Source organism: Chelonia mydas, chromosome 3 (assembly GCF_015237465.2).
Source record: "Chelonia mydas isolate rCheMyd1 chromosome 3, rCheMyd1.pri.v2, whole genome shotgun sequence".
Taxonomy (NCBI): Eukaryota; Metazoa; Chordata; order Testudines; family Cheloniidae; genus Chelonia; species Chelonia mydas.
This window is the reverse complement of record NC_057851.1, coordinates 82,734,616-82,748,393: the sequence shown is the minus strand read 5'-3', so window position 1 is coordinate 82,748,393 and position 13,778 is coordinate 82,734,616. Positions and strand designations below refer to the sequence as shown.

The following is a 13,778-nucleotide window of genomic DNA, read 5'->3' as shown; positions in this document are numbered from 1 at the left end:
TTTCCCACATACACAAATCCAAACACACTGATTAAGATAAAATAAGTTTACTAATTACAGAAAGATAGATTTTAAGTGATTACAAGTGATGATGCATAAAAGTCAGGATGTGTTACAAAAGAAAATAAAAGAGTAAAATGCAAGCTAGTACCTAACTTAATGAGCTAAATGAACTAAAAAGCAAAGGTTTTCCGCACCATATGCTGCAGTAAATTTCACAGGCTGGGTCTCCTTTCAGTCTGGGACTCCCCTACCCCAACCACTTAGTTCAGTTCTTTGAGAGTCATTGATGTCATGAGCAGAGATGAAGGAGGAGAGAAGCCATTTGTGTTCTGTGTGTTCTCCATTCTTATACCCTTACCCCCCGCTGGGGTGCAGGCGACAAGTCTCCTGTGGACGTGAGGGTTGAACCATCCCTGTGATGAAATGTAAATTTCTTATTCACACCTTCCTGTTGCTGGAGAATGACTGCTTAAGCATAGCGCTTTAACACCTGACTGGGGTGTCAGAGTGCCTTTTGTCTCTGAAAAACTGGTTTGGGCCTGCTTTTCTTAACCTTGGACCATGTTATAACAGTGCTATACAGCAGATTCTTATAGCGTCACATACAATGTTGATACACATATTTTACCAGGGCAATAATGTTCAGCAGATTATGAGTTTTCAAATGATACTAGGTATACTTCATAGTTTTATAAAAGTACTGGTCTTTATAATGTGGATCGTCACAATTGTCTGCTACAGTTGAGTATAATATTTGACAGAGTATACCAACCAAGGAGGGATTTGATAAATCTAAATAAAAAGCAGTACTATACAGTATTTAGGATCTTAGGGCAGGGACTACATCTTATAGGTTTGTACAGCACCTAGCACAATAGAGCCTCTATCTTTTGATTGGGACCTTTTGCCACAATTAACATAAACAACTAATAATTCTTTGAGTTGTGTTCCAATGAGTGCTCCACTTCAGGTGTGCATGCACCTCTTGAGCCTTTGATTGGAGATTTTTAGTTATCAGTGTCCAATCAGCCCGCCCTTGTGCTCTATTCCCCCTCATGCCCAGGCAAACCTCCCTCAGTTCCTTCTTAACCACCTCAGCCTGAGACAGAGCCCTAGTATGTTCACCTGGATCATGCCTTGCCTTTTCTAATATTTCTATAGTTAAGATGGTTTTTATAGTTAGTTGTTAGTATAGTTATAATCAGTTAGTTAAATAAGTATTGAGAGGCTTGTTTTACTCCTCTCTTTCCTCTTGGGGAGACCTTTTTTTTTTTTCCTGGCAGGTTTCAAACATTGCCTTTCCTGCCAAGAGGCTATATCTATAAGCGATAGCCACTCTAAGTGTATTGCTTGGGGGAGTCCCATGTCTCCCTAAAGTACAACTTCTGCGTGGCCCTCAAGTCAAGGGCAAAGAAAAACAGGGATATTAAACTCAGACTGCTAATGATGGAACGTTCCCTTCAGCCAGTTTCTGAATCGGGTCAGGAGACCCACCCCCATACATCTGTCTCCAGTCAGATCCAGCGCTCCTCCTACCTCAGTGCAGGCTTCCCCTAAAAAAGGGAAGACTTAGGAGGTTTGAAGGAGTGCTTCTGAAAAGAGGAGTGTGGACTCTCACCTTAAGGTGTCAGCTCCAAAAAGCCCAGGTCTCCAGCAAGAACTGCGGTCTCTGAGACCTGGACTGCTCAACTCAATACCATTGAGTCAAAGAACTCCTCTTCTGGAACTGGCAATGCTGTGAAGTCCCAGAGTACAAAGGAGAGACGCAGCTTCAGTAGGGCCTCAGTACCTTCGACCAGCAAGAAGGGCAACCATAGACACTTAGGACTGGCACCATCAAGTTCAGCCCAGCCATCAGTTCCTATGCATTCAGTCCATTCATTGGTACACATGCATACAGCACCGAGCAAGCAACAGTGCCAGATACCATCATTAGTACTGCTGGCTTCAGCAACAGTGGCCTCAGCTACCACGTCAGTACCTATCCCCTACTCAGTACCACAGAAATTCAGATATACTAAGGACTTCTTGGTAATGGAGGAATTAAAGTGCCCGCTCCTCATGGGTACCAAACAGCTCTCAGTACCAAGTCTTCGATCTCCGATCTATCATCCTTTGTTACCACTGGAGTCTCCATTTTCTGCACATGCTCCTCCATTGGATGAGATGGAGGAGGATGAAGGAGGCTTCCAGTCATTCGTCTCTATTTCTCTTCTGGGTTCTCCAATATATCCCTTCAGGAACCCATTCTCTGAAAGTCATATGGAAGATTGGGCTTGTTATCAAGGGTGGTAGAACCAACCCTGCATGCCAGCCCCACTCCCCCCCACCCCTCCCAATGGTCATACTGGAACTCTTGAGCTGCCTATTGATTACAATTTGCTAGGCCACCACGACTGTGTCATAGGGAGGCCAGAGTTATACAACCCTCTCCTCCCCAACCAGCTTCTCTTCCCTCCCCCCCCCCCCCCCGAGGAAAAGTTTGAGGAGCCGGAAGCTAGGGCAGATAAAGAAGCCACCCCTAAAACATCTATTTCATCCTCAACTCCAGATGAGGTGGTTTTGCTTCTGCCATCATCCATGGCCAATGATTTTCAGCAATTTCAAGACCTCATAAAGAGAGCAGCTAACACTGTTCAGATTCCTCTCAAAGAGGTCAAGGATTCACAGTTCACACTGGTGGATATCCTAGTTAGCAACGCTCCCTAGGGTAGTGTTACCCTTCAATGAGACACTCCTAAATCTGGTTAAGACGTTGTGGCAGACACCTGCCACTATTCCACCCAAGTATAAAAGGGCAGATAAAAGTATCATGTCTCCCTAAGGATTCTGACATTTTATTCTCCCACTCACCACCTAACTCCATAGTGGTCGATGCGGGTGAGTGGAGTAGGCAGCACATCTCTAAGTCTACCCCTTATGATAGGGACCAAAATGCATGAGCAGCCCTGCAGTTCAGGATCACAAATTATCAGGCAGTCATGTTACAAATTCTAACAGATTCATTGAACATCTTCCACAAGAATATAGGGAGCAATTCGAGTCTGTCATCTCAGAGGCCTAATTGATCACCAGAACTGCTTTTCAACCATCCTTAGATGCTGCGCACGGTGCTATCTGATCCATCTCTACGGTGGTGGTGATGTGCAGAGTATCATGGCTCCATCTTGTCGGGTTTCCAAGAGACGTGCAGAACACCCTGGAGAACCTCCCCTTCTACGGTCATAAACTGTTCTTGGAAACCCAGATGAGTCCTTGACCACTCTAAATGACTATAGGGCTACTTTATGGTCCCTGAGGATATATACACCTACAAATAAGAAAAGGTTTAGTGGGTCACAGAGTGCCCAGAGATCACGTCCTGCTTAGTTTTCCAGGTTTCATAGATCTACTGAACTGCCCCCCCCCCCAAAAGAGACATCAGTTTGAAAGAAGAGGGCCACCCTACCGCCCTCCATAGCCACCCAGCCATCTATGAAGTAACAGTTTTGATGTGTTGGTCAAGGTTTCAAATCTTCCCACACCTCTGGATTTACAGATTTGCCTATTAGCCCACTTTTCGCACTTTGGAGACTACCTTGCCTATTTCCAACATGCTTGGAAGAGGATCACTACAGACAAATGGGTCATAGCTGTCATAACAATAGGCTATACCATCCATTTTATGTCACTCCCACTGCTTCCATCTCCCCTTCCTCATCTCTCTTCAGGGACCCCTCTCCGGAGCTTTTATTGAGACAAGAATTGAATTCTCTCCGTTGATTAGCAGCAATAGAGATCATTCCTCCTCCTCCTCCTCCTCACAAGGGCAAGGGATTTTATTCAAAGAATTTCCTTGTGCCAAAGGAGGATGGGAGAGTGGAGACCATTCTTTGATCTAAGACTTCTAAACGAGTTCAGAAAGTATCAAAAGTTCAGAATGGTGACTCTGGGAGCTATAATTCCTTCACTAGAGAAAGGGGATGGCTTTTCCGCCTTTGACCTACAAGAGGCCTATTTCCATATATGATATACCCATTGCAAAGAAAACATCTATGCTTCGCTATAGGCCAGGATCATTTATCGTACCAAGTGCTTCCCTTCAGCTTTTCCTCAGCCCCCAAGTGTGTTCTCAAAGGTCCCAGCAATAGAGGCTGCTTACCTCCGACAAGAAGCAATCCTAGTCTTCCCAAACCTCAATGACTGGCTACTCAAGGGTCATGCCTACAAAGCAGTGCTGTCTTCCAACTACTCTGTTCCAAGAGTTAGGTCTCCAGTTAAATGTTAAAAAGTCCACATTAACCTTGTACAGAAGGTATAGTTTATAAGAGCGTATTTGGATCTGTTGACTGCCAGAGCCTGCCTTCCCTTAGACAGATTCATAACTGTCAGGTCTGTTACTGGCAATTCAAGGAAGGTCTCTAACCATGGTAAGGGACTGTCTTCAGCTCCTGGGACAATGGCAGCTTTCACTTTTGTGACCAATAATGCAAGACTACACCTCCACTGCTTCCATGGTTGTCTCCCCTATTTTCCAATCAGGGACAGCTTGGACAGAGAGGTGATGGTTCCTCTATAAATGAGGAACTCCTTAGATTGGTGGGAGGATCAACTCAACATCTGTGCAGGCATTCCTTTCTGTTGCCCAGCCCCATCAATCACTTTAACAACAGATGCATCATTTTGAGGTGAGGGACCCACCTCAATACCTTCACAACTCAGGGCGGATTGACAGCTCAAGAAATCAGGCTCCACATCAATCTGTTAGAGCTCAGGGCTGTTAGGAATGCTTGCATATTTGCTCATCCATCGTCTTCTAGGTTTATTAAGGGTTTGGGAAATCTCTGTCTGCAGATTAGAAACCCTATCCTGATGTGGGACTTCAACCTGATATTCAATTACCTTATGAAACCTCTATTTGAATCTGTTCTCTGTTGCATTTATCTGTGAAGACGGCCTTTTTAGTAGCCATCATATTGGCCCATGGGGCCAGGGAAATTGGAGCCTTGTTGGCAGATTCCTCCCTTTAGGGTGAGCTTTAAGCACAAGGTCTCTTTTCATCCATACCCTAAATTCTTACCCAAGGTTCTTTCGGAGTTCCACCTTAATCAATCTATTCATCTACTAGTGTTTTTCCTGAAGCCACATAGTTCTCTGCAGGAATCCTGGTAACATACCCTCAATGGTAGAAGGGCATTGGCCTTCTATTTAGCTAGGACCAAGCAATTTAGGAAGTCACCTAGGCTGTTTGTTTCCTTCCTGGATCCACGTGGTCCTCGATCTTTACTTAAAGACTGTTGAGATGGCTGTATTATCATTTGTTATGATGCTGCGGGCATTCATCCCTGCAGGCAACATCTACAGCATTACTGAAAAATGTACCAGTATCTGAAATATGTACCTCTACGTGGGCTTCAATACAAAGATTTTTAAAATATTATGCCCTGATCTATGTTGTCAGATATGATGCGGCACATGGTTCTGAAGTATTATCTTCAGTTCTAGACTCTATTCTGAAGCTCCCTCCCTCCATCTGGGGATACTGCTTGGAAGTCACCTGAAGTGGATCACCCATAGGGACACTGCTCAAAGAAGAGGTTACTCACTTTGTGCAATTGCTGTTCTTCAAGATGTGTTTCCCTCTGGGTGCTCTACAACCCACCCTCCTTCCACTCTGCTTCGGACTGTTCCTTAAGGGATATTTGGGTGGAGAAGGACCTGAGGCTGGTTCGCCCCCACACTACTATATAGCCTTGGTATCCAGCATGCCAGGGTCAAACGGATGCTGCTAACTTGAATTTTCCAATCAAGGGCTTGAGAAGTGCGTGCACAGCTGAAGTGGATCACCCATAGGGGTACACAACTTGAACTGTAGTTACTGCACAAAGTGTGTAACCTCTTCTTAATATTAGAGTACTGATTTGAATGTATTCCATGACATACATGTCATGCTTTCTTTAAAGCTTAACTGCATTTTGAGTGGGTGAGAGATGGAAAATTAAACATTTATTTTTAAATTGTAAATTAAACTGACAGTAATCTGTAAACATGTAGGGTTGCTTCTACACTATGTGGAGATTGCTAAAACATAGCATCAGTTTGACATCCAGACCTATCAGTTGTGTCGGGGCCTTGAAAACAAAGGTGGTGATAATCAGATTGGTTATGTTTCCTCCTCTTGATTTTCTTTCTCTATACAAAAAATCTGCATTTATCCAGGCAAAGTCAAGTCTCAAATTCTGTGGTGTAGTTTCTCTTCTCTTTGGGCAGAAAGAAGAATACAGTGTGCATATATAATATTTTTTTAAAGATTTTTTATATATATATACACACACATCTTTTAGAGAATTTGAGACTGTCTTTATGTCAGCAACTTGCAAAACCAAATTCTGCGTAAGTCTTAGAATTCATAGGAGTAAGTTCGTGCGCTTCACAATTTTGAAAGAATCGTATAAATATGTCTCATGGGAAACCAGGAAACACGTTTTCCCATCTGTAACACCTGGTCAAAGTATACATTTTTTCAGTAAAAAGCACAGCGATCTTTGTACATGATCAAACTTCCTGGCTCCCTGATGTTTATAACCTAGGTGTTTGCTTTCACAGATGGAAAGTGGTTGATCACTACATTAGCCGTGTCCGTGGGAATCTCCAAATGTTAGAACAGCTGGACTTGATTGGTAGAACCAGTGAAATGGCAAGGCTTTTTGGAATTCAGTTCTTGCATGTACTAACAAGAGGCTCACAGGTAAGTCTGAACTTTCCTGATACTTTTTGAATGAAAAATATTGTGTGCAAAGTTTGTTTTGCGCCTTATTTATACTTTGTCTTCAGTTATTTTTTGTTAAATACGGAGGATTACATTGTGCAATACAGTGGTTGAAATATTAAATTAAAGAAAGTCAGGAAATTCAAAAGCAGCGGTAATGTGGGCACATTGAACATTCTGTTTTATAGACATATTGTGTAGTGTTGTCTACAGTTAGTTGCCCAAACATATTCATTCTAAAGGACCTCTTGCTGTTGCTTATAATTACTTTAATGTTACTTTTAGGGCTGAAATTTTCCATGCTTGGCTTTAGCCTGAAAGTGAAATTTCTTTTAAAAGTTGTTGAGAAAAATGGTTCATCATGCTCAAGAAAGTTGAGAGGACTTTCTTAGATGTGCAGAGGTGTGTGAAATATGTTCAAAATCACATATTCTAATGAGGAAGAGCTCTGCAGAAGCTGAGTTAGATGTACATTGCAGGAACCGTGATTTTACTTAGTGTACATATTGTTCAGGACACAATATTCTATTACTGTCAAGCAAATGTTTCTGGAAGACCTCAGTGAAATGGTTGAATATGTAGTACATGAGGCAGAGGGCCAAATGTTGAACAGTGAAATATCCACTGTATACCTTTCAGCCTAACTGCTGAATGAGGCAGAGGACCTCTAGGAACAAAATTGTACACGCTCATGTAATTAAGAACTGTATTGTAATGTATATATGCTGGGGCAGAGTCAAGCTCGCACAGGCAATTCGAACTTCGGCATTTCCATCACTCTGAGGGCTTGTGTGCACAGGGAGTTTATTGCACACTGAGTTAATCTGCTATTTCTGAATTCTATCCCCTGAGGTTTATCCCAGTCTTGGGAGATGGTGTTGATGCTTGCTCCCCTTAGCCATGTGTGCTTAGGGGCAGTGTTTGTGGCTTGCAGCCAATGCTGTGTCTTGGCAGTAATTGTATGAGTGTGGGTTGTTGCTGCCTCAAGATGTGCCTTCCCCAGTTTGGGATTTGCAATTAAAGTTGTGTTTTGGTGATACTTATATAGATCCAGGTTGTTGCCAAGTCAGAATGTGATCCAGTTTGGGGCTTGCACTTCAGGCTGTTCCTGCTTGGGCATGAGGGGGCTGAGATGAAGAGTGAGAGGGGTCACCAGGGTACGAGGGTAGGGGCTGGATAGTAATCTCCTCTGCATCCCCTTTAGGCTGTTCTAACTACTTGATGACATTACACTGAGGAGAGTGACCAGGAGGCAGAGGAGGTCTTATTCCAAAAGGCATGGGCAGACCAGCAAGATATGCTGCTGCTGTTCACCCCATGGTCCCCTCTAAAGTGCTGCAGGAGTGGAAGACCCGCAGAGGGTTATGAGGATCTTCTTTATAACTCTGCTGGTGGTATTGTTATATCAGTTTGGGCAAGGTAGAAGTAATCAACTTTGTCTCTCTATATTATCTATATGTATTATGTTCCTAAATAAATTAATATCTATTATTATTCTTCGAGTGGTTCTGCATTATCCCTCTTACGGATATCGTTCTGCCTCGTGGTGCCTAACAGTAGAACCTTCTCCATGCGGTGTCTTTTAGAGCGCTCATGCGCCCCCTCCTCCTGTCAGCGTCTCCAAACATTCTGAAGTCAAGACTATATAAGGAGGTGCAGAGCCCTCTGCCATCTCAGTTCCTTCCAACCACGTGCCAAAGATGCAAGTGAACTGATCCATTTCTCCATCCTTAGTGTCTTGTTAATTGTTTAGTATAGTTTGTGATAAGTATAGATAGTTAGGTTAGTTAGTAGCTTGGTTTTGGGTTATGGCTGAACTGAAGAAAAAGAAGAAGCAGAGATTCAAATGGTGTGCTTCGTACCCAGCTATCTTCCTGGGATCAAGCGACCACATTAGGTGCCTCAAGTGCTTGGGAGAGGGCCACTCGCCGTCTGGATTTTCTGTCTTCCAGACTTTCACATCCAGAGCTTTCATGGAGAGGCAGAACAGGTTGCAGGTGCTTCTCCTTAAAAAGGCGCTTGAGGCTAAACCCGCTGAATCTGGACACTTGTCGGATCCAAGGTTTGAGACCAGTTTCAGATCCTGTGACTTCTTCCAGCAAGTTGAAGCAGTTTCAAACTGCCAGGAAGTCAGAGCCCTCATTGGATTGGGCTCCAGGTCCTGCAGCTTGAGCAGTCAGGTCTTTGATGTTACCGTTGATGGAGAGGGGCAAACCACTTACGATTGAATCAAGAGCCATTTCCTGTGCCATCCAAGTTTTCAGCGGCAGCCTTGACTCCTACTCCAGTTCCAGATCCATCTTTGGATCCGAGGAGGACTTTTACTTTGGTGGGATGTGTACACTGTGCAACTTCAAAGCGTTCCTCGGACCCAACTGAGAAACAGACAGTCTCAAGAAAGAGACAAACTTTGCCAGTTCCTAGGTCTGCATTGTCTTCACCTAAAAAACAGAGAAGAATAGAGGAGATTAGTCTTTCTCTGGATCAGTTTGTATCTCATCTTCCTAAGATTCCTTCAGGATTTCCATGAAGCACTTTCTTTCCATTTATTTCTGTCCATTTTCGAGGCCGTTGCTGTCTGTGTTCCATAGTGGATCCAAGGCTGGATCTGTATCCAGAAGAGGATAGAGAAAGACTAGAGAGACCTGTTTCCTCATGGTTTGTTCCCCCTTTTGGTCCTCCGTCTGCAGGTATATTCCCGATTCCCAGTTGCTGGGGAGATTGGCAGTCCTGGACTCCAAGGCTTTTTGTGGGATGTCACACGAATTTCTTAATTATCCTCCATATGGATGGTGAGTGATGTTTCATTTGTAAAGGAGACGGCCGCAGAGAAATCCCTGGATCTACTTCCACCTGATCCGTCTGCATCTTAGACAGTGGTGGCTGATACTCTGTCTGCAGAAGATGATGAGGAGATGGAGATGGTGAGACAGACTACAATGTTGATTTGTCACCAGATGAGCATGTGCTGGGGCTTCTGCCTCTTTCCATTCTGAGGATGCTCTACAGTTTCATGACCTTATGGATCACATGATGTCCATGTTGAACTTACCTTCAGTAACTGGGGAGGAAACTCCCATCTGGGGTTTTCTTGGGGCTACTTCCAAGAGTAGGATGTCATTACCAAACCACAATTGTCTGTTGCAGCCTGTTAAGACTATGTGGTCCATTCTTGTCTCTTGCAAGCTATTTCCAAGAAGGCAGACAAATTATATCAGATATCCTCTGAGGGGTTTTCATATTTTCACACAGGCCCTGTACTTAATTTGCTGGTGATGGCTGATGCCAGAATCAGGTCAAGGTCTGGACAAGCACATTCTACTCCTGCTGATAGAGAAGGGGAAAATAATGACTCCCTGGGGAGAAAGGTGTTCTCTTCTGCCTACCTTGATATTAAGGTGGCAAATTACTAAGCAGTTAGGCCCCATTATCAATTCCTCCTGTGGGAAAATATGACACTCTTTGTGCAGGATTTGCCAGATAACAAAAGGAAATTGGCAAATGCAATTCTAATCAAAGGTCACAATGTGGCCAAGCATACTCCCAGGTCTTAATTTGATGCCTTGGACTCTTCTGCTAGAGTGTTAGCTTCTGCAATTACTCTGAGGAGTCATGCTTGTCTTTGCTCCTCCTCTCTGGTCCAGATGGTGCCTTGGATGCAGGGAAAATCTGATTATCCTGTCTTAGGTTCCATATCTTGTACTTGAAAATATTTAGTGCACTTAAAAACTGAGGGGTTATCTAATTCATCTTTGAAAGTTTATTTGGTGGCTATCTCAGCTTACCATATTTTTTTTGAATGTAGATTGCCATTAGTGCTTGATTTGGTTAAGAAATGTATGAAATAATTATGTAATATGTATGCCCTTTTGAGCAATCCTGTCCCTCCTTGGGTTGTTAATTTGGTCTAGTGTGTACTCGTGAAACCATCTTTTGAATCCTTAGCTGAGTGGTGTTTGTATTATTTGTCTATTATGACAGCATTCATTATTGCAATAACGTCAGCCAGAAGGGTGAGTGAATTAAGTGTCTTGATGGCTGAGCCACCTTTTATTTATAGGCAACCATTGATCCACTGGATCATGGTGTACATGTAAAAGGTCTAGTCTTTTATGTCTTTTCATAAAGATAAGGCGGTTCTGAGGCCTGATCCCATGTTTTTGCCAAGAGTGTTTTCTGAATTTCACATCCATCAGACAATTAATTTGCTGGTATTTTTCCCAAAACTGCATACTAAGAAAGGGAAATCTATTTTACATACTTCGGATGCAAGAAGAGCCCTTGCACTTTATTTAAATAGAGCTAAAGTTTTTGAAATATCATCTACATTATTCATGTTTTATGCTAACAATCACGTGAGTTATTCTGTCTCCCCACAGATTATTTCTCTGTAGATTAAACAATGTACTATTAATGTCATACATTAGCGGGTATTCCTGCACCTATGACAGTATGGTCTCATTCCACCAGAGCTGTGACAATGTCTTTTGCTTGCCTTAAGCAAGTCCCTGTTTCTGAAATTTGTAGGGTTGCAATCTGGAGTTCTATATACACTTTTACTAACCATGCTTTCGATATGGCTTCTAGGGCTGATGATAATTCGGTAGAGGGTTGCTTCAGTCTCTATTCAGTTAGGACTCTGTTCCCTCCTCCATGTTATTGTCAGCACTGCTTATCAAACTACTCATAAATGGTAGTACTTAGCCACTGAAAGAAGAAATGAAGGTTACTTTGTAATTGGATTTCTTCAAGATGGCTCTGCAAATTCAAACTTCCCACCCACCTTCCCTTCTGTCTCAGAGTCCCTTTGTTCTGTGCCTCTGGGTTGGTGGCAGAAGGAACTGAGATGGTAGATTTCAGAGTAGCAGCCGTGTTAGTCTGTATTTGCAAAAAGAAAAGGAGTACTTGTGGCACCTTAGAGACTAACAAATTTATTTGAGCATAAGCTTTCGTGAGCTACAGCTCACTTCATCGGAGCATAAATAAAGCTTATGCTCAAATAAATTTGATAGTCTCTAAGGTGCCACAAGTACTCCTTTTCTTTTTGAGATGGTAGAGGGCTCTGTGCCCCCTTATATAGCCTCTTCCTCAAAATGTTCAGAGACACTGAGAGGACAGGGAGGAGGAAGTAATGAGCCCTCATAACACACTGCTTAGAGAAGGTTCTACTGTTTGACACCAGTAGGCATTACGATATCTATAAATGGGACTGTGCAGAGCCATCTTGAAGAACTCTGGTTACAAGTAAGTAACCTTCATTTCCTAAATAAATCCAAATCTTAGAATTATAGTACTTTGCACTTTTATAGAGCCTTTCAAAGGATCTCAGAGCATTTTTATATATATAGAGAGAGAGAGAATTCTGAGGTTCTTTTTGTAATATTAGTGCCTACACCTGTCCATAACTCTCATACTATTGGTGGTGGTGTCATATTAGTTTTGGCAAGGTAGAAGTACTCACTTTGCCATGCTTTATTATCTTGCCTATGCTCCCCAAGCAGCATAAAGGAGGCAGTGTGATCTAATGGATAGGAATGGGCCTGCTAGTCAGAAGGCTGATTGGGTTCTATTCCTGGCTCTACCACTGACCCTGAGGAGCAAATTTGGGCAAATCGTTTATCTGTCTGTTTCTGCGTGTGTAAAGCAGACTGAATTACACTTACCTTGCATCATAAAATGCTACATAAAAGCTGTTTTGTGGAACACAATTGTTAACATGATACAGATCACATTAATATATTTAAATTTTCTTGGTCATTATGGAATAAGGTTCCTGCACAATTTTCTGTTGAAAATGGTAAGTAAGAATTGCATGTTCTCATTGTTGCTTTTGCACAACAATCTTTGAACCTAACAAAAACATGGTAAGAACTTGCACACTGGAAGTGGTCATAACCACATGTATGTTATATATTGGTTTGGGCATTCATTTTGCAGCTAGTAGATGTACATCAAAAGTGCAGTGTTTTCAGTACTTATCCCTAAAAGACATAGAAACACAAGAAAGAATTCCAGCACATACGTTAGAAAGGTGTACATTAAAAATAAAAATTAGTGTGACTGTATTCTATTGCAAAACTTGCTATCTCTGGTTTAAGGGCAGCACAGCCCAAATGCATATTCATATGGATATAATACTTAGCATGCATATTGCACTTTAGACATATTAACTATAATTGTATATTCAATTTTGTTTTGCAGTATCGTGTGGAGTCAATGATGCTGCGTATTGCTAAACCAATGAATTATATCCCTGTGACGCCTAGTGTCCAGCAGCGAGCTCAAATGAAAGCCCCACAGTGTATTCCCCTAATAATGGAGCCAGAGTCCCGCTTCTACAGTAACGCTGTTCTTGTACTAGATTTCCAGTCGTTATATCCTTCTATTGTGATAGCATACAATTACTGTTTTTCAACCTGCCTGGGACATATTGAGAACTTAGGAAAGTAAGTTATTTTTCTTGTTCATATAAACTTTTATCCTGCGAGGAATTGAGCATCTTTTGTAAGGTGCTGAGAACCTTCATCTTCCATCGAAGACCATGGAAGTTGAGAGTGAATATCATCTCAAAGGGTTACAATAAAAAATAGTGCGAAGTTTCACCAATAATTTTTTTAAAATATGCAATTATGAGTACTGTGCTAAAACAATTATCTTTGAAAATTGGACTCTGACTGTTTAAGGGTGAATCAGAGTCCAGATAGAGTCTTGTTGGTCTCTTCTCTATTTTGCCATAACCGTATGCATGTGTGTATAAAATACAAAATTTTTGCCACTATAATTCAAAGATTTTAGTCTAAGAAATTAAAATGTGATATCTAAATTCCTTTAGACATTTTCCAAACTGAACTAACATGCTTCTTCAAGTGATTGCTCATATTGATTCCAATTAGATGTGAGGACACCATGTGCACAGTCATCGGAAAGTTTTTCCCGTAGCAGCACCCGTCGTGTTGGCTCTGGAGCCCCCAGGAGTGGCGCCTTTATGGCACTTAATATATGACCCTGCCAACCTGATGCTTCCTCA

General features: G+C 42.3%; 1 protein-coding gene across 1 annotated transcript in view; it reads left to right on the top strand.

Moving 5' to 3' along the window:
• Window positions 1–13,778, top strand: part of REV3L (REV3 like, DNA directed polymerase zeta catalytic subunit) — a 247,979-nt gene that overhangs the window by 185,863 nt on the left and 48,338 nt on the right. The window contains 2 exon segments of the mRNA XM_037894643.2: window positions 6,589–6,730; window positions 12,953–13,197. Of these exon segments, the coding sequence (XP_037750571.1) occupies window positions 6,589–6,730; window positions 12,953–13,197 (387 nt within the window).